This window comes from Falco naumanni, chromosome 1, assembly GCF_017639655.2.
Source record: "Falco naumanni isolate bFalNau1 chromosome 1, bFalNau1.pat, whole genome shotgun sequence".
Lineage (NCBI taxonomy): Eukaryota > Metazoa > Chordata > Aves > Falconiformes > Falconidae > Falco > Falco naumanni.
In genome coordinates, this window is record NC_054054.1 from 118,668,125 (window position 1) to 118,689,855 (window position 21,731).

Here is a 21,731-nt window from a genome sequence, read left to right on the forward strand (position 1 = left end):
GGACAAACAACCCACCCTGGATTAAAGCCAGCAGCCCCAAACTCGCAGGCTTGTACCCCACGGCAGCACCCTGCCCGCCACCCTCAGACAGGGGTCCCCATCCCCCCACAGGTGGGCAGAGGCCTCGGCAGGGTCAGCCCCCGCGAGGCAGACACCCTTACACCTGTGCCTGGCGCAGCAGGGCAGCGCCAGCACCCATCTCCCCCCGTGTCCCACCCACACAGCCCCCCTGATGCACCGCTGCTGAGCGATACTCACGGGCCAGGCACGAGCATGCTGAGGGGCCGGTCGCAGGACAGGCAGCTAAACGGGACCAGCAGCTGCCTGTGGGGACACAAAAGGGATGGTGAGAGCTCCTGGGGGGGGGCACAGCCCTGCCAACACGCAAGCAGGCAGCTGGCGGGCAGCAGCAGGGTGCTGGGCACTTGGCTGTAGTGAGTTACGGTGTCTGGCAGGGGACAGCGGCTTCTGAGCCTGCTGGGTCCCCTACCAGCCCAGTAAGGTCCCAGCCTGCTGGCTGCTTACAAAAGAAAGGGGCTACGGTGGGGAGAGCAGCTGGTTGTGGGCTCCTGCCTGGGAAAAAGCTCCACCTCATACTGGGCACCGGAGGATCTGCCCGAGGGAACAGGGCAAGTGCTGTCCCCAAAGCCATTGCCGGCCCCATCGCACTCACTTCTTAATCCCAGCTCCGCCGTCAGGCATCGCCGGTAGCCTCTCCTTGAGCTGCTTCAGGCTTCTCTTCCAGTTCTCTAGCTCCCGCTGGAAAGGCCCCAGCTCCAGGCGGTCCAGCTGTGGGGACACACACACCCTCAGCCAGCTGCCCTGGCACGAGACGTCATGGTCCCCAGGGAAAAGGCAGCAGCAGGGATCCTCACAGGGATGCTGCCTTAGGCTGCCAAACCCTGGAGGTGACAGCTTTGCACCGCAAAGATGAGCCACCCCTCACCTTGGAGTCCATCTCTTCACGGAGCTCACTGAGCTGCTGCTGGACCTCCTGCCAGCCCTGCCCCTGGCCTGTCACCTGGCTCCGCACCTCCTCTATGGCCTCGTACAGTCGCTCTATGTTGGACTCAAACTGCGTGCAGTTGACTTTGCCGGCCAGGGCAGCTTTGTCTGCTTTCTGGCAACAGAAAGAGGCGGGAGTGGGGTGGGGAAAGGATGGAGGTACAACGGGCAGGGCCAGCCTGTGTCAGGGGTAAGGGAGAAGTGCTCCTGTGGGGCCCTGCTCACCCCATCACCCCCGTGGGGTCAGACCCACCAGCCAAAGAGACCCACGGAGAGACAGAGGGACCTGCGGCCGCTCTGGAAATCCTCCCTCCCCCAGGCCAGTTCTAATGCCCCCACCCCAAGTGACAAGGAGCATCTATCACCCTGCCCAGGACCCCCTCAAGACCGTACCACTTCCAGTTCCAGCGCCAGGTCTTCCTTCGCAGCTTTGTCCCTCTGCAGTCTTTCCACGGACTGGAACAGAACCTTCCAACACAGAAAGCACCCCATGACACCATGGCCGGGTTGGAGCTGCCTCCCGGCCAGCCCAGCACTCCCGACTCCTCCCCATCCCCCAAAAACCTCTGGCAAAGGTACTTTGCCCCTCCACAGGGCTGCCAGCAGGCTGGCAGGGACACATCCTTTGTGGGCCCCAGCTGGGGGTCTGCCTGGAGGATGCTCTGACCCCTCAGGGGTTGCAGCCACCTACCTCTAGGTCTCCCTGCTTCCGCTGACAGTGATGTGAATAAGCTGTAAATAATATGGTCAAGTTTGTATTCATAAACCAATATTCATTGTAATGCATAAACAGGCTTGTAATTGTATAGCGACAAAGGGGTTAAAATGTCTGAAAGATCATATAGACTGTTCGGACAAGAAAGTTGCAAATCTCTGCAAGGGGAGCTGTCCTCCTTATCTGCAAAGCAAGCTGCCCTACCAAGGAGATAACGGGACAGCTGGATGTCTTTGAGTAAAACTACAAGGGGTATTGTAAAAACCCCTGGGCAAGATTTCTACAAGTCTGCCAACTCATCACTTTTGAAACACAGCAGTGAAAGCAAAGAGAAGGGCCAAGACCTGGAGGGAAACCTACTGCTTCTAGAATAACTAAAGCATATGCTTCAAAGTGATGTAGTGTGAACGAACTTTAGAATAGAATTAAAGAATAAACATTATGTTTGTTAGCCACTGTAACAATTGTAGATATCATGTACCGCCACATGTTACTCATCTACCTGTGGTGTCTGTTCTGTTATCCTTTGTTAGACATCCGCCTATCTGCTGACCTTCTGTGTTAAAACTTTAGCGGAACACTTCAGCAGGAGAGGACAGATAAGGGTAAAAGAAATAATTAAGCAAGAAAAGCAGATGGCCAGCAAGGGCATAAATTACCTCAGACTGATAAGAACACTGCAAATGAGCAAAAGGTGAAAAGTACACCATGAGGAAGACCTACAGCCTTCCTCCCATAGAGCACTGCCCACATTCTAAAGACCCCGGCCCACAATTTTTGGAAGAATCTGCGCAAGCGTGAAAGACTGATAAGCTAATTAGCATACGAAGCGAGGGTAGGCGGGTTCAGGTAATGAATATGTATAGGCGTTAATGGAATATTTGCAGGAGCGGTCTGCAAACTAGGACCATGCATGGCAATCAGTTAGCTGAGGGGAATGTGCTCGAGCTTGTAGGTCACGAACCCTGGGAGGACGAGGAGTGTGAATAGACACAACAATTAACATGATGAGGCATGTTTACAGAGCACAGGGGAGTGGGAGACGGATGGCGCCAAGGAAAGATAACACCTTGCAGTTAATTGATGGCAGTTAACCACCAATCAGGGATTGCCTAGTATGCAAGGCTTAGCTTCAAGAACCAATCTGTTTAAAACGCGCAGCTTCTGAAAGTCTATAAAACCTCATGCTTCTGTACAATAAATTGACATTTGCTTGCATCAAGCTGCGTCCCGTCTCTTCATTCGCCGCAAATTGGTGACCCCGACGTGATGCGTTTAAGGATCTGACGTGAAGGGCTCTCGAATCGCCTATCTGAGCGACATGCAGCGAATCCCACAGAACTTTGAATGATCTGCTGAAAGGAAGCAGGAGCCGGCCAGAAATCCCTCCGGAGTTGAGAGGTGAGCTGTGGGAAATCCGTAATGGGGAACCAGGGTTCGTCCCCAGAAAGAGACGTATATGGACTCATGAAGGGCCTTCTAGTCAGATCAGGGAGTCCGTGCCTCAGTCTCCTCAAATGGTGACCCCTATGGTGGTGTTCCGAAGCCTTGGAAGAATAAGGACGGAAAAAAGACAGCTCGTGGAAAAGGGCTGCGTTCCGGAGGAGACGGCTTGGCTGAACGATCGTCTTGCTGTCTGGACCAGGCGGACAACCTAAACCCCGAGGATAACACCTGTATTCATCGAGACAGGTGAGCAGCCAAGAAACTTTAGAGACTTTGAAAGAATGAAAGTGTGCACATACAGCAGCCAATTGTATGATGCTGCCGCGGAGGGGAACTCCGTGTCGGGAATGCATTTAGCATCTTGGTGGCAAATTCTGACTACTCTTTGCCAAGTGTGGACTAATTCTACTAACGGTGCTAAACCAGAGGAAGCTGTAAATTCCACCGACAGCACGACTTTTCTCAAGACACCGTCAGCGATGGAGATTCTGTCCACACCTCCTCTGCCCCCAAAGCTTCTGTCACTGATTGCAGCGACCCTCACAACACAGGACCAAGCACGGGAACAGGACAACTCGGACAATGATTTTATTGACACTGATAAACCTTTTGATCCAGGTCCTATAGATCTGGAAAAGGAGCTAGACCTTTCCCCCTCCCCCTCGTCTCTCCTGATGCATTGATTGTATTTTTGGGGAGGGTGAAAGGGATCTGAGGGACTGGTGGCAGGAATGCAAGTGGGAAACACTTAAGTGATGGGATTTGGGAGTCGCTATGGCATGTTCAGTATTTTGTCAGACAAATCAACCTGCAGAGTGGCAGCCTGTGCAATACGAGGCTGTTAAAGGGTTAAGCAAAGCAGTGCGGGAAGGGAGGATTCGTAATACATTTGCTATGTCCCTTCTTGAAGTGATGGCAGAGCCTTATACACTCACACTGCATGATTGGAAGTCATTGCTTTGTATGGTACTAACTGATACAGTATATGATGTGGTTATTTGATTTTTGTGAGCTATGTGTAGTGGCCTTGATTGAAAACCTTAATCGGGGAATTGCTGTTAACTATGAGCAGTTGGCTGGAGAAAATTAGTTGTGCCGATTCTGTGACTCAGGCAAGGTATCCCAGGGACAACTGTTTGCAAATGAATGAGATGGCTATTAAGGCAGTCCGGATGCGGGAGTCTTGCCACAGTCTTGCAGGGTCCTAGAGAGTCACTAACTTTAATACTAACTTGATTGATTGGCTTCAGAATATTTTGCAACAAGTCTGTAAGAAACTATGGACTAGGATATTGTTTATTAAGATTTATGTTAAGCATAATGTAAGAAACTATGGACTAGGATATTAAGATTTATGTTAAGCATAATGTAAAGACTAGGCGCCAGATATCCAGGATGCCTCTTGTGAAAAATAAGATAACCGCCAGATGTCCAGGATGCTGCTTGTAAAAGAGAAGATAACAACCAGACAGAAACAAGACAGACGACCCCATATAAAGATATATGAGTAAGGGGTTAACACCTCCACTACATCCAGGATGCTGCTTGTAAAAGAGAAGATAACTGCCAGACAGAAACAAGACAGAAGACCCCATATAAAGATATATGAGTAAGGGGTTAACACCTCCATTACTTCATAAACACGAAAGTAAAAAGTATAAAAAAGGACTGTTTAAACTGCTCAGGGTGGCAGTTGGCGGAGCGCAGACTCCCCTGCCGTCCAGCGCTGTCTTTGCTCATATTCTACTTGCTATAATTAATAAAATTTTAATTGGATTATGATCAATTGTGGTCTCAATTTATAACAATTTCTGGTGCCGTGACTCGGATAAGGAACAGTGGGCTTTGGTCCTCCGGGGAGGCGCCCCGCGACATTTCGCGGCCCCGCGACCAACAGCTTACTCCAACCTTACCGACGAACCTAAATTCTAGAATAATGAGCAAAGGAGAAACCGGTAAAATCCCATAAAAATTCTGTGCACGGGAGTCCGGACGAAGACGCAGGACGCGTAAGTATATTGCGAATTTGTTCGCGGGTTTTGCCGTTCGGGTGGGATTGGGTTTCCTGGAATATAACGAGTGAGAGGTTCGATATACTGAACCAAGCGAGTGTGGACTCTTAAGTACTGCGTTTCCCATCTCCCGCGAGGGACTGGGCCAGGAACAAGGGGAGCGAGTGAGTGTATGTTTGTGGATATTCCAGAAGATGGGGGCGAAGGGCAGCAAGCCTTCGACTCCCATGGGAAGGGTACCCACTGTACCTAAGAATACCCCTCTGGCATATATCTTAGACAATTGGAAATATTTCCCTGGAACCCTAGGGAAAGATAAGCAGAAAATGATAGAATATTGTACTAAGATATGGGGAGGGAAGAAGATTTCTAAAAATGTCTTTTGGCCAGTCTATGGGTCAGAAGAAGATTGGGTAAGACAGCAATTAAACCTCTGGGTTAATAATAAAAAACCCCTTAACCCGGAGGAGAGTCAATATGCGGAGGTGTGGCTAGAAAGACCGGGAGCTAGACTTTACCCGCTGAATGAAATAAAAACTAAACAAAAGAAAAAGAAGGAAGAGTTAGACGAAACCCTTCTAACCCCCCCTCCTTTACATTCCTCCTCCTGCTCCTGCAGAGGTCCCCAGAGCACCCACTCCCCCACCAGAATCGGAACAAGAGTCTCCCCCTCTTCCTAGACGCGTAACTAGAAGTCAAAAAGGGGCAGCTCAGATGTACCCCCTAAGGGAAATGCCCATGGGGGGACCTCAACCTGTGATCGGATATATTTCTGTGCCTCTAAATTCGGCTGACCTACGAGATTTTAAAAGGACCGAGATGGGAAACTTAATTGAGGACCCACTCGGAGTGGCAGAAAGATTAAATCAATTTTTGGGACCAAATCTTTATACTTGGGATGAGATGCAATCTATCCTTGGTCAATTATTTACTACTGAGGAACGAGATACGATTAGACGAGCAGGAATGAGACTGTGGGATGCTCAGCATGCCCAGGGACCCCAAGCAGATATTAAATGGCCACTTCAAAAACCTAATTGGGATAACCAGGATCCGGCGCATAGAACTCATATGCAGGACCTGAGAACTATAGTAATTCAGGGGATTAGAGAAGCAGTACCCCGTGGCTAGAATATCAATAAAGCATTTAATGAAATGCAAAAGAAAAATGAGAGCCCCACTGAGTGGCTGGAACGACTGAGGAAAGCCCTTCAGCTGTACTCTGGGGTAAATCCAGACGACCCTTTAGGGCAAGCACTCCTCAAAACTCAGTTTGTGGCAAAATCATGGGAAGATATCAGAAAGAAGATTGAAAAGTTAGAAGACTGGCAGAATAGAGGGTTGGATGAATTACTGAGGGAAGCTCAGAAAGTTTACGTAAGGCGGGAAGAAGAGAGCAGCAAGCGACAAATAAAAATGATAGTAGCAGCAGTCAGAGAGGATCACAAAGGGCGAACTGGTGAACACAGATCCGCTGGAACAAAACAAGGGAATGTAATAGTAAAAAAGGAACAGAGATATTGTTTCTACTGTGGAAAGAAGGGACATATAAAAAAGAATTGCAGAGAAAGGATCAGGGATGAGGAAATATTGAAAACGGAATAGGAGAGTCAGGGGCTTTATATTTTAGGGGACCGGAGTCATCATGAGCCCTTGATAAAATTAAAAATAGGACCCCATAAACAAGAGTTCACCTTTTTAGTAGACACTGGAGCTGAGAAATCAACTATTAAGCAAATACCTAAGGGATGTAAAGTTTCCCCTGAAAAAGTACAAGTAATTGGGGCAAAAGGAGAACCCTTTAAAGTAAGCAAAATCAAAAATGTGGTATTCGAAACTGAAAATAAATTTGGAATGGGTGAACTCTTGCTCGTCCCTGAAGCAGAATTTAATCTGTTAGGACGAGATTTAATTGTTGAATTGCAATTAGAAATTAAAGTAAAAAATCAAGAGCTAACAGTATCGGCTTATCCTTTGACAGTGGATGATCAAAAACAAATTAACCCTGATGTCTGGTACTCTCCGGACACAATTAGTAGACTGGAAATCCCACCGATTAAAATCCAAATTTCCGAACCCCACATACCTGTGAGGGTAAAGCAATATCCCATATCCCTAGAAGGACGGAGGGGATTAAAACCAGAAATTGATCGATTGTTAGCACACGGAATCTTAGAGCCTTGTATGTCACCCTTTAACACTCCCATTCTGCCTGTAAAGAAACCAAATGGGAAATATCGGCTCGTACATGATTTAAGGGAAATAAACAAAAGGACTATCACCCGGTTCCCTGTAGTAGCAAATCCATACACACTGCTAAGCAAGCTAGGACCCCATAAATCCTGGTATAGTGTGGCAGATTTAAAGGATGCCTTTTGGGCCTGTCCACTGGCAGAAGAATGCCGTGATTATTTTGCCTTTGAATGGGAAGACATAGAAACAGGCCGTAGACAGCAATTAAGGTGGACTGTGCTCCCCCAAGGGTTCACTGAGTCCCCTAATCTGTTTGGACAGGCCCTGGAAGAGCTCTTAAAAGAATACCAGGTACAAACGGGAAACGTGCTGTTACAGTATGTAGATGATCTGCTTATAGCAGGAAATAATAAGGAGGATGTAAGAAAAGAAAGCATTCGACTCCTAAATTTTCTTGCACAAAAGGGCCTACGGGTATCACAAGAAAAGTTACAATTTGTGGAGGAAAAAGTGAAATATTTGGGGCATTATTTGTTTAACGGCAAGAAGATATTAGATCCAGAGCGCATTAAAGGAATTCTGGAATTACCTATGCCTGTCACTAAGAGGCAAATTCGGCAGGCATTAGGGCTATTTGGGTATTGTAGGCAATGGATAGAGAACTACAGCTTTAAAGTTAAATTCTTATATGAACAACTGTCTAAAGACAAAATACCCAAGTGGACCCCTCAGGATCAAGAGCAGTTTGCCAGTCTCAAAAGGGAGCTAAGTCAAGCACCGGTTTTAAGCCTCCCAGATTTAAAGCGGCCATTCCATTTATTCGTTAACATACATGAAGGAACGGCATTCGGAGTATTAACTCAGGAATGGGCAGGACAAAAGAAACCGGTGGCATACTTATCAAAGCTGTTAGACCCTGTGAGCAGGGGTTGGCCGAGTTGTTTACAAATTATTGTTGCTGCTGCCTTATTACTTGAAGAAACGAATCGTATTACCTTTAATGGAGAAGTTGTCCTATATGCACCTCATAATATAAGGGGGGTGCTTCAACAAAAAGCAGAAAAATGGCTTACAGATAGCCGACTGCTAAAGTATGAGGGAATACTCATAGAATCTCCAAAACTATCCCTAAGGACTATCAAAGCGGTTAACCCTGCAGAATTTTTATACCCAGGGGAAAGTACTGAGTTAGTACATAATTGTCTTCAAACAATTGAACAACAGACACGCATTAGACCAGACTTAGAAGAAGAAGAACTACAATGTGGAGAAGTACTATTTATAGATGGGTCATCACGAATAGTGGAAGGTAAACGATTGTCTGGATATTCCATCATCAAGTCAGAGAAAGGAGAATTTAAGACAATAGAATCAGGCCCCCTAAGTGCCAGCTGGTCGGCTCAAACCTGTGAGCTGTATGCATTGTGGAAAGCATTAGAGTCACTGAAGGGAAAGGATGGAACTATATATACAGACTCACGCTATGCGTACGGAGTAGTACACACTTTTGGGAAAATCTGGGAGGAAAGAGGATTCGTTAACTCACAGGGAAAAGAACTAATACACCCAGAATTAATTCGGCGAGTTCTGGGGGCATTAAAAATGCCAAATAAAATAGCAGTTGTACATATAAAGGGACACCAGCGAGGTACAAGTTACCAAGTTAGGGGAAATAATGCAGCTGATACAGAAGCAAAACGAGTGGCAGGCAATTATAGTACGATTTTAACTATACAACAAATGCCTGTTAATAAAAATTTGAGCTTTGAGTCTATAGAAAAGGAAAAACTAGAACAAATGGGAGCTAAGGAACAGGATGGTAAGTACATATTGCCAGATGGGAGAGAAGTTTTACCAAAGGGCATAGCACTCGAAATATTTTCAAAAATACACAGTAAAACACACTGGGGAACCCAGGCGTTAGTTGATCATTTTAATCAACTGTTTGCCTGTATAGGTGTATATAATGTAGCAAAAGCAGTTACAGCAGCCTGTGAGACCTGTCAAAAAGTAAACCGAAACAACATGAGGCAAAAACCTCTTGGAGGACGTTCCCCAGCATACAGACCCTTTTCACACATGCAGGTGGATTTTACTGAATTACCTAGAGTAGGGCGTTACAAATATCTCTTAGTACTGGTAGATCATTTAACACATTATGTTGAGGCTTTTTCTACCTCCAGGACAACAGCTAACCAAGTTACTAAAGTGCTACTTGAACACATTATACCTCGATATGGAGTACCTGAAGTAATCGACTCAGAGGAACACACTTTGTGTCAAAAATTGTTAGAGATCTAACAGAAAGCTTGGGTATTAAGTGGGAATACCATACGCCATGGCATCCACAAAGTTCGGGAAAAGTTGAAAGGATGAATGGGGAAATAAAAACTATTTTAACTAAATTAATGATAGAAACCAAATTATCATGGATTAAGTGCCTACCCATGGCACTATTAATTCTCAGAACTAGACCCCGAGCGGATGTGGGAATATCAGCATTCGAAATGGTGTATGGAATGCCCTATAGAATTGAAAGCCCACAAACAAATATTTTAATTCGAGACCGTACGATTAATGAATATGTTTTACAATTAGCAGAACATCGTAACAAGCTTTGGGAACGCGGACTGATTGTGCAACGACCCCCGTTGGACTTAAAAATTCACAATGTTAAACCTGGGGATTGGATATTGGTTAAAGTGTGGAAGGAAGAAACCCTAAAACCTAATTGGGAGGGACCTTACCTTGTTCTGCTCACCACAGAAACAGCCATCCGAACTGCAGAGCACGGATGGACACATGCCAGTCGCGTTAAGGGACCAGTAAATCCTCCACAGTGGAAGATTGTCAGCTCACCTGGAGACACCAAGCTTGTGTTAAAACGATAAGTAATGATACAAACTGGTTTTTTTTTTTCCAGTATTTAGCAGATCTACCTTTTGGAATATAGTGCGTTTTAGGATTGATTTTTGCGTTAATAATATATTTGATTGTATATTATCTGTGGAAAATAGTTAAGTGTGGAAAAAGGGTATGTTAAATTTATGCCTGCTCAGTTTGTAACATCAACAAAGAATTTTGTTATTTGAAAGCCACCTCAAATTCTGCCACCTATACCTCTGACGTGAGGGTCAGGTGTGAGAAACCTGACTGTGAGTGTTATCCATTTACATGTTTTAAGTGCAAAAAGTGTCAGAAAAATGGTGAATACACTGTAAGAGGGAAACTCCTCCTCGAGGAGTTTGTAACTCTTGCCATAAAAGCGAGAGGCACCTAACTGATTGGGCCCTAAAACGATTTGGAAACAAATTTCCGGATTGGACTCCTGAACAGTGGTTCTATTTTGCATTCGGGATAAACCCTGAATATTATTGCTATCACCCTCAGGAAAGAGTACCATTTGTAATTGATATTGTCACAGTCCAATGTAGACGGGAAGTAAAAGCTGTAGGGTACAATGAACATATGGTAAAGGCCAAAGCTTGGCCTGCTTATGCTCACCGTTTAACCAAGTGCGAAAGGCATATTCCCACCAGGGACTCCTGCTGCCGAGAAGATGGCAAACCCCGTGGCTGGCTGCAACCCAGTCGACGGGCGAGGCAGAGGAGAACCTACCAGAGGAAAAAGCCTACAACTTGGAATGCGCAAGCGACCCTGGCTGAATTCCCCCGGGACTGGTAAGAGCCTAAAATTTAATAAAAAACAAACCCCTCTCACAGTACCCTTTTTCTTGTGCACCTTTAGCACATTAGTCTTACCCACAATGGCAGGAAATCCACACGAACCTATGGTATGGAAAATATATAACTTACAGGAGACACATGCAATTCAAAATATTACAACTCCAAAGACAGTAAAATTTACTGTACCATTAACTGCAATGATTATTGGAGGACGTAAAGATAGGGCAGATCCATGTAGAGCATATTATGTATGTCCTGCATCAAACCCTGGTAAAAGCTATTGTAATCAACCAGGTCAATACTTTTGTGGCTATTGGGGTTGTGAAACCTGGGCTTCTGATTGGACAAGTCCTGGAGACAGATATCTGAAATTTGAATGGGAGCCTAAAGGGTGTAAGCGGCCAAACATTGGGAAGGATGGACGTGTTTATGGACATTGTAATTCACCAGGATACTGCAGAAACATTAGTATCAAAGTAATGAATCCTACAGAAGACTCATGGTTAGGTGGAAAAATCTGGGGAATTAGGTTTTGGGACACAGGGCCAGATAGGGGGAGTATGTTTAAAATAATAAAAGAAAGACTTCCTCATGATCCTTTGCCAATAGGACCAAACCTGGTCCTGAATCCACCCACTTTCTCTGAAGAAAAGGTTGCCCCCGCAAGCGTCGCAACCACTTCTCCAAACTCTCTTACGGAAACAACAAACACTGTGACTGAATACTCCTTATCCAGGGATCTAAAGTTGTCAGAATCCAGAGACCCCTTATGGAATCTAATGCAAGCCTCTTATCGTGCCCTTAATGAAAGCAAACCAAAGTTAACTGAGGAATGTTGGCTATGTTATAATGTTAGACCACCATATTTTGAGGCAATTGGAAAACCAGGTAGGATTCAATGGTCTAATGGTTCAAACCCACGAGAATGCCCATGGGATGACCAGAGGAACCATACGCAAGGAATTACTATTCAATTAGTAACAGGTCAAGGAAAATGTATAGGTACAGTGCCCGAAAAGTATCAGCCTCTGTGTAACCGAACAGTCACTAACACCAATATAGAGAAACACAAGAATCAAAATGACAAATGGGCTATCCCGACACCAGGAGCTAAATGGGTTTGTTCAGACACTGGAGTAACGCCTTGCCTATCCCTAAACGTGTTTAACCAATCTCAGTTTTGCATACAGGTGATTATTGTTCCCCGTCTGATCTATCACACCTCTGAGGAGGTGTTACGCCACTTTGAAGGAGACCTGAACAGACAAAAACGAGAGCCAATTACAGTGGTAACCCTAGCTACACTGCTGATAGCGGGCGGAGTTGGAGCAGGTACAGGCATAGCCTCCCTGGTAAAAGGTCAGGAATTACAAAGTTTGCAGATGGCTGTAGATGAGGATTTAGCAAAAATAGAACAATCTATCCAAAATTTAGCCACTTCAGTAAAGTCTTTACCAGAAGTAGTGCTGCAAAATAGAAGAGGATTAGATCTATTGCTTTTAAAGGAAGGAGGGTTATGTGTAGCTCTCAATGAAGAATGTTGTTCTTTTGCTGACCATACGGGAGTAGTCCAGGACACCATGTCTGAACTCCGGAAAAGGTTAGATCAACGTAAGAAAGATCGTGAGGTGGGCAGGTCATGGTATGAAAACTGGTTTAATGTTTCACCTTGGCTAACTACTTTGTTGTCTGCTTTAGCAGGACCGCTTATTATATTGATTCTGGGACTTATATTTGGGCCTTGTATATTACGCTATATTTTACACTTTATTAGAGAACGATTTGACATAGCTAAATTGCTTATTTTAACTATGAGGTCTAGGGCAAAATGTAAGAGTGTATCTATTAATGAGGATGAAGATTGTTGCGAATGCGTTATGCCACGTGAAAATTGTGCCTATTGTAATTGTGAGGTATTACCTTGTGAGTGTTATGATAAATGTTGGGATTGTGGAAAAAGGTTTATTTGCAGTGCCGAGAATGAAAGTAGCATCTAATAAACAATAATAGGATAAAAAGAAAAAGGGGGGATTGTAAGAAACTATGGACTAGGATATTGTTTATTAAGATTTATGTTAAGCATAATGTAAGAAACTATGGACTAGGATATTAAGATTTATGTTAAGCATAATGTAAAGACTAGGCGCCAGATATCCAGGATGCCTCTTGTGAAAAATAAGATAACCGCCAGATGTCCAGGATGCTGCTTGTAAAAGAGAAGACAACAACCAGACAGAAACAAGACAGACGACCCCATATAAAGATATATGAGTAAGGGGTTAACACCTCCACTACATCCAGGATGCTGCTTGTAAAAGAGAAGATAACTGCCAGACAGAAACAAGACAGAAGACCCCATATAAAGATATATGAGTAAGGGGTTAACACCTCCATTACTTCATAAACACGAAAGTAAAAAGTATAAAAAAGGACTGTTTAAACTGCTCAGGGCGGCAGTTGGCGGAGCGCAGACTCCCCTGCCGTCCAGCGCTGTCTTTGCTCATATTCTACTTGCTATAATTAATAAAATTTTAATTGGATTATGATCAATTGTGGTCTCAATTTATAACAAGTCGAACATCAGGAAGCTCAAGGGATGCTTTTAAAACAACTAGCTGTGATAATGCCAATGAAAATTGTAAATGGGCAACTTTCACAATCGCAACCCCAACATGTGTCAAATGATTGTAACGCAGAACTCACAGCAGACTGTAATTCTCAGGCTGAGTTCTGGAATGCAGCATAACAGATTTTTGCTTCTCTAATCTCTTCTGTAAGAACAGTACACGCTTTTAACTTGCTTAGTAAATTAGGCTGCTGGCTTGCTAAACAAAGTAATACTACAAATAATATTTTTTTTTCTGGCTTATTAACAGATGTTGATTCTGCCCATCATATGTTGCTACAGAACCGAGGTGCTATTGATTTTTATTATTAGCACAGGGACACAAGTGTGAAGACTTTGATAGGATGTGTTACGTGAATCTGAGTGACCACTGTGAATTAATTTACAAAAGTATACAAAACTCAAAAGCCTTAAAACAAAGATCTGCAACAGAGCCACGGGCGGGATGCCTTTGGTCTCTTCTCACGGCTGGGAAACTTTGGGCCATGACTCAAAAGTATTACAGGATTTATTATAATTATCTTTAACCACCTTAGTGACGTTTGCCTTAGGTCTCCCATGCTTTTTTTTCTGTATCCAGCGTTTAGTTGATTGTAACATAAAGCAGGTCATGGTCACCCAGCTACATACACCCTTTGCCTCCTTGCAACTAACAAGCAAAAAAGGGGAGGATAGAGAATGTCTGAAGAGATATACAGGAGAGGAAAATGGGGAATGGCTGACCTAACAAGAGATGAGAGAACAGCTAGGTGTTGTGAAGGAGAGGAGGAAAGCTAAACATGGTTATCTAGTGTTTCATAGGTGTCTGCATGCTTGTAGAGATATATAGCTACGTAACTGCATGAATGATTTCTGCCCTGAGCCTGGTGGAGCATACAGCTGCGGTTTGCGTCCGGGCTCAGAGATGTAAATAGGGGCTTCTTTGTTACGGTAAAAGTTTTTCTCTTTGCATAAAAAAGAGAGGGAATGAAGGGAATGACCCCAGAGGTATGTTCAGAGAAGGCATGCTATGTTTCGAACTTTCTGACTGAACCAGTTCTTGTTTGGTGTGCCTTTCCACCTATGTATAATGTTAATCCAAAAGAAGATGATATTGTTTACACTTTGAGTGTCGATAATTGTCTTTTTGTAGATGCTAATGTAGTAGGAGGCTATGATGGGAACGTATTGCAGTGGTTCTTCTCTTATCCGGAGTAACAGCAGGGAAAGCATTAGAGTTAAATCACCTTGTTTGGTAGGCAGTTAAGAATGCGAGTCAAAATTGCCACTGCTTTTTGTTGTTGGTTCAAGGATATGGCTGTGAGGATTTTGATGGTATGCGCTGCGTGGATTTTAGGCGCCCCATTGCAGCAACATGTTATCAAAATCTGAGAAAATTTCAGCCTTTTTGGCATTCATTCAATCAATTGGCAGTATTGTTTGTTTGCTATTACCTTGGTTGCTGTCATGTTTGCAAGGGCCCTGCAGAACATGGCAAACCTGGTACTAGCTGTGCAAAAACAAAAAAGGGAAAATTGTAAAATTGTACGGAACAGAGACAGTGGGTTATTTTGACACTGACAATATGTCTTAGTTGCTTTTTTATTTGTTCTATTACTTATACCTTGTTTTTACTCGTTCGGTTTCAAAGGTTCTTTTTGTGCAACAGGAAGGGGGGAGATGCAGGAGCGGTCTGCAAACTAGGACCATGCATGGCAATCAGTTAGCTGAGGGGAATGTGCTCGAGCTTGTAGGTCACGAACCCTGGGAGGACGAGGAGTGTGAATAGACACAACAATTAACATGATGAGGCATGTTTACAGAGCACAGGGGAGTGGGAGACGGATGGCGCCAAGGAAAGATAACACCTTGCAGTTAATTGATGGCAGTTAACCACCAATCAGGGATTGCCTAGTATGCAAGGCTTAGCTTCAAGAACCAATCTGTTTAAAACGCGCAGCTTCTGAAAGTCTATAAAACCTCGTGCTTCTGTACAATAAATTGACATTTGCTTGCATCAAGCTGCGTCCCGTCTCTTCATTCGCCGCAAATATTCATTGTTTCATTATATAAATATAAGATAATCTGCCCCTCTGGGTGTGTACGATTGGTGGAAGGATCCCCCGTACGCCCGGCGCCGACAATAAAGAATACTTCATCACTAAGAAATTCTGAAGACGTTCTTTGAAACAATCTGGCGACCCAGATGGGACGGCTCTCTGCCTGACCGTAGGACCCGCTGGGAAGTGGACTCCCTTGGGTACCCCCGGGATTTTCCCGGAGGGACTCCCCAACTCATCGGATCACTGCGGAGGCAGACAAGAATCCCATCTCCTGTAAGTGATAGTATTCTTTATTGCTGTATTCTGGTATTACCGGTAATCTGGGGTTACCCGTAAGACGAGAAAATTGATTTCCGCAGGGTAACATCTGGGTATGCTTGGGAACTAGTTTCTCAGGTATACATCTGGGTGTGCTTGGGAACTAGTTTCTCAAGTATACGTCTGGTCTGGAAAACTCAGGTATACTTCTGTGGCTGACACCCTAAGTATACTTCTGGTTCTGTTTGGGTTTTATCGGCATTTAATTGCCATCTGGAATCTGGCAAGTTTGCTTATAAAGCTTATTTGCTGCAGTGTTGCTTATTTTGGTTACCGGATTTATGGAATGTGGAATTTGACTTTGATAATTGTTACTGTGATTTCGGCTATATTTTTTTATAATAATAGTGAGCTCTTGGTGTTGCTGTAGAAAGATACCTGTGTGTTGCGTTTTGTAAGTAGTAATTCTGTAAGTGATAAGTGTGTTCTGTGAGTGTAAGCTGGAAAATGGGAGGAAAACAGAGTGGTGGGATTTTAAAGAAAAGCCCGTTAGGATGTGTTTTGAGTCACTGGAGGGATATTGGAGGGTCTGCTGGTGGAAATGTGAATAAGAAAACATTGATAAAGTACTGCAATATACTTTGCTGCAGTACGGAGAGAAGGAAAATGGGATGAAGTAATGTGTGCTGATATGCTTGTGTGACAGAAGGAGTGTGGGATTAACACCACCTGATCTTTGATTATGGCTCTAGAAAAGGATAGGAAAAAAAAACCAAACCCAAACAAAACTGTACTCAGTGTCTTGCTTTATGTAAGTTGCATTACTATAATATATTTACATGAGGATCTGAGGCTGCGTCAGTGTCGTGCAGGTAGGGTGATGCAGCAGAAGGAGATTTGTAAGATTAAACACCTGTGCTGTGGACAGGATGTCCACGTTGTATGCAAAACTAGCTCTACTCTGCCTATGGGGGGATGGAGCACTTTGCTTAATTTCAGCTGACAGTGGCATTGCTCCAATTCAGCTCCACAATACAAAGCCAAGTTCAGTAACTGATTTGTAGATTTATTTGCAGGGATATTTTTTTTTTGGTGACTGTGAACACGTCTGTGGCTTTCCATTCGAATACTGAAGCTGCTGCTGGTTAACCTGAGTTAATATGATGCTTAAACAGCGTCTTCTTATAGGCTTAAATTGTGGGAGGCACAGAAGTATCCTAAAATAAATGTGTGTAATTATGCCTGTGCTTAATGGATTGTAAAGAAATACTGAAATTTTCTAAGATAAACAGGCAAACACAGTTGTCAGAGTAATACCTATATGGCGGTCTTAAAGGTTTTAGTGTTACAGAGGTACAAAATGGAGAGGCTAATGAGCAAGGCCTTGATCCACATTCTCTTTGGGGCACGGTTAGTCCTCTGGTTAAAATTTTAGGTTTTTGGTGTACCTGTTTAATAGCTTTAAGGATGTTCTTGTTGAAATATTTGTGTAAAAAAAAAAAAAAAAAAAAATAGAGAGCGCTGAGGTTGTGGTTCTTTCTGTGCAGCAACCAGAATGAAACATGTTGTAAGATAAAAACTTGTGATAATGTATGTAAGATCTGAAGCCGGGGGTGGGTGGGGTGTGTGGGGGGTGTGGAGAGTCAAAGACTCTGTGAAAGTGTTAAAGTATTGGGGTGAGTTTGTACAAACCCCGTACCCCCTCGAAGGTGCGGCTGAGTCCTGCGGGACGCATGGCAGGGTGTTTGCTGTTTGCCTGCAAAGGCTGATATGTAATAACACAGACTTAAAGCAACAAGTAGCAGATTTGCATTCAGGGTAAGAAAGAGTTAAAACAGAAGTGCTGCTGCAGAGGCAGGCTTGTGTAACCTGCAGAGCAGGAAGAGCATCTCCTGCTCCAATCCTTCTGATAGTGAGGAGGAGGGGGTTGCTGTTGCTGACAATTGAGCAGAAGGACCTGACAATGTCACCCCAGTTGCTGCAGCATTTGCAGCACAACAGGACCGGTAACGGCCCCTCTAGGGCAGGCAGCGGGTCTGAGGAGAGTAAAGGTGAATCTCTGATGGGGAAATTTAGATGTTTGAAAGTTGGTTGTGAATGGGACTGGATAAAGGTTCGAGTTGTTTGTTACTAGGTAATTGTAATGTAGAAAAGTTGGTGAACAGAAAACTAACTTATTTGGTGTTAAACTTCAGTGAAAAGAATTTGTTACAGTTGTGGGAGCTGCTGGCCACCAGGAAAATATCCTGAAACCTTTAAGTGGAAGAGAAGACCTCTCTGAAGTAAAAGAAATCTTTAACCGGTATATCTGGAAGTAAATCCCAGGTAAAGGGAAAAATGCTTTCCCTGTTACAGTAAAAATGATAAACGGGAGGCCTGCCTAGTTCAGGTAAAACAATATCCCTTGGTCAGCAAGGCTGTGGGGGATATTGCATAAAAACTAAAATAAAATACATTCTGTAGTAGTTCTACTAATGTAAATCTGTGTTTTACCATGACTGTGACTTGTTATGGGATGTGCAGATGAAACTGCATTGACAACGAAGTACAAGGAATAAGGTTGGTCAAGTGCCTCTTACCACAATCAAGGGCAAGACTGGGTTGGCCTCTGTGTTTGCCACCAAGAAGGATCTTGAGCTCTGCTGCTGGCTGCAACCCAGTAGGCGTTGAGCGGTGGGGACATGTGCCATGCCAGACCTTGATGTGAGGAATGGCCCCCTCTGTTATAAGAGGGTCGTCCAGGAAGGAAGAACATAAGATGGCCCATTAAGGCACTGATTTAGAAATTGGAAACCGCCTGGCCGACCATGAATTATCCTTAATACCAGACGGTAAAAATCCAAACTGTAAGTACAGATCAGGAGCCAAATTATTCTAAAGAAAACTTAAAGGTAATTCAGGATATGAATGATAAAATAAATAAGTGGACTTATTTGAGGGATGGTCGTATAGTGGTACCATCCAATTTAATATGGACCACAGCCGTAATAGAACATAATAAGATGCATTGGGGAGCTGATAATTTATATAAAAGTCTAAATCAGAAATTGATAGGGCAGAACTTGTATACTGTAATAAAACAGGTGACTCAGCAATGTGAAATGTGTTTGAAAATTAGCCAGGGCAACAGTGGCAAGTTGATTTTTCCAGACTCCCAAGAATTGGGGGGGTACCAATATTTATTAAATGAATGGACACCCCAACGTATCATACAGTATTATGGACCTGCAACTTGGAATCCTAATGAACTCATTAACGGTGCTCGAGTACCTATCTACAATCTGAATCTTATCATTCGTCTACAGGCTGTCTTGGAAATTATTACTAATCAAACAGCTAAAGCTTTTGATGTGAAATGCAATTTATCAACACAGGATGGTTCTCTATTACCTGCTAGCCGAAGAAGGAGGTGTTTGTGGTAAAGTAAATGTTTCCAATTGTTGTTTGAAAATTGATGACAATGGTGAGGTAGTTAAACAAATCACATCAGAGACAGGGAAGTTAGCCCATGTTCCCATCCGAACTTGGAAAGACGAATATTGACTTGTTTTCCTGGCTTCTCGGGAGCCCCTGGGTAAAACGAATCCTATTTTATTTGTTATGTGGATTAGCCACCTTACTGTTTTTGCCATGTGCTGTTCCATGTTTTATAAGATTAATTCAACACGTTATAACTAACATGCAATTTACTATTATTGTTTCACCCGATGGCATTAAACAAATGCGAGTAGTATGACAAAATGTACACACAAAATAACATTTTAATAGCCAACAAGAATTTGGAAACAATTGACTCTTAGCCTACATTGTTATCTGAATTGTTGAGTAAGAAAAAAAATAGAATAGCAACCAAAACAAGCGCCAGGAATGCAAAGACGAGGATATGGTAATGCCTTTTATCCTTTTCCACCTCCGCCATAAGTTCTTGAAGTGAGATAACAGAAAAACGCACCCTCCGCCTAAACAGCAACAGGAAGAAAAAGTTTTAATCTTCTTTCTAATGAACCATATAGGTTAAATGTTTTGAGAACACTCACCTTACAGAATGTTCAGAGGGGGAAATGTCCACTCTAGACCCTTCTTCCCTGGCAGGTGACGTGGCGGTCTGGTGGTGAGAAAACCTTACATTGAAAACAGGGACCTGTCATTTGGCCATAGTGCCATAAATGTTACCATTAATAGACTTACTGGAGTGGTAAGCTCGGGAAATGGGTTTGGGACTTCATCTGGGCACGCAGTAGCCATTGTTTATCATGCAAATGGTCCGTGTATACCTTTGAACATGCGCATGCGCGATTTTAAAGCCCCACAGAATGTGTTGGAAAAATCTGGAAAGACCGCGCATGCGAAATCCCTATAGTCTAGCCATGATAGTGACGCATGTAAAAAAAAAAAAGGGAATGTGTTAAGAAAAAGTGTTATTTTTAGGTTTTGGTTTTGTAGGTTATTATTATATGTATTACCCAACTCTTTGGAGTTATTTTGAAAACTGTGTGTTTGATGCAAAGTACAAACATGAACTAGAAATTGAATAGCAGAATAACAGTCCAGCAAAGTTTCATGTAACGTGAAAACAGACTTCTTCACTCGTGAATCCAGCCTGGGGCTCAGCAGGGGCAGACTGGCCCCCAGTGCCTTCCTGGGAAGAGGCAGGAATGGGGAGCAGGTTTATGGGCAGAAATGCAGCAGCACGGGCAGACCCACAGCCCCCCTGCCCTGTCCCCAACCCCTCCCCCCCTTCACCAAGCCAAACCCAAGTACTCCACGAGAGCCCAAAGGCAAAGTGCACACCCCACGGACACCCCCCGAGCTCCCACAACCACAGCCCCTCCCCAGCCGTTTCAGGAGCAGCAGCCCCAGTCCAGATTTGGGAGCCAGGGGCTGTTGGGGGACATGGGTGCAGCCGGCCCCTCAAGGAGGTACCAGCACCCACTGGATTTCCCCACCAGCCTAAACACAGGCCCTTTGCTGAGCAGAACGTGCTCAGAAAGTGCACGTCGGGCCAGCCAAGGAGCTGCCCGCACTCTGCCGATGCCAGGTCCTGCCTGACAAGGGATGCGCAGTGCACTGCTGGGGACCCGACACGGAGGGGACCAGGTGCACTGGTCCCCCGGGGATGCAGCTACCCCCTGTCCTGCAGAGGGATCCACATGCGCTTGTGGCCGGTGCCACACCACTTTCAGGTACCGTCTGCCCATGGTGGCCTGGCAGCTGGCTGGCAGCATCGCCGAGGCTCCCCTGGGGGAGGTAGAGGAGAGGGACAGCTCTAAGATTGGAATGAAGCATCCACAAAGGAGCTTGGGTGCAAGGCAGAGGGACACTGGGCAGGGCTCTGCCTGGGGGCCAGGTGCTGTGTTGCACAGGTAGATCTTGATCTCCCCTCCTTCCCAGCACCCACATGACTCTTTCTATGGCCCTTTAATTAAGAAGCGCCTCAGTACCACATTGCTTGACACCTGCAGTTACCTCTACCAGCAGCCTGTGCCGCAGGCAGTGGTGCCCGTTCCTACCCTCCCAAGGACAGCCCTGGCAGGAGAAGGGTGGGGGGCTGCAGCTGGGGTGGGCTGAGCCCCAACATGCCCCTCTGGGACACCCTTCCCACGCACTCTTCCCCCCAGGGGACCTTCATGCTGTGTGACACCCAGGGCCGCAGGGAGGGGCATGGAGGGGGGTGAGGGACCAGTGCCCTCCTGGGGACACCGGCAGCAGCAGCTCACCAAGCCGAGTGCCTTCTGGATCGTCCTGAGG

The 21,731-nt window shown here is 44.8% G+C and overlaps 1 protein-coding gene across 1 annotated transcript in view; it reads right to left on the reverse strand.

Annotated features, from left to right (window-relative positions):
* Positions 1–254: 254 nt before the first annotated feature.
* The window catches only part of LOC121086015 (glutamine-rich protein 2-like), a 23,236-nt gene continuing 1,759 nt past the window's right edge, over positions 255–21,731 (reverse strand). The window contains exons 2-7 of the mRNA XM_040589188.1: positions 5,825–5,854; positions 1,697–1,708; positions 1,399–1,473; positions 947–1,120; positions 674–789; positions 255–324 (exon numbers count right to left, since the gene is read on the reverse strand). Of these exons, the coding sequence (XP_040445122.1) occupies positions 255–324; positions 674–789; positions 947–1,120; positions 1,399–1,473; positions 1,697–1,708; positions 5,825–5,854 (477 nt within the window). The remainder of the gene's footprint in view (positions 325–673; positions 790–946; positions 1,121–1,398; positions 1,474–1,696; positions 1,709–5,824; positions 5,855–21,731) is intronic.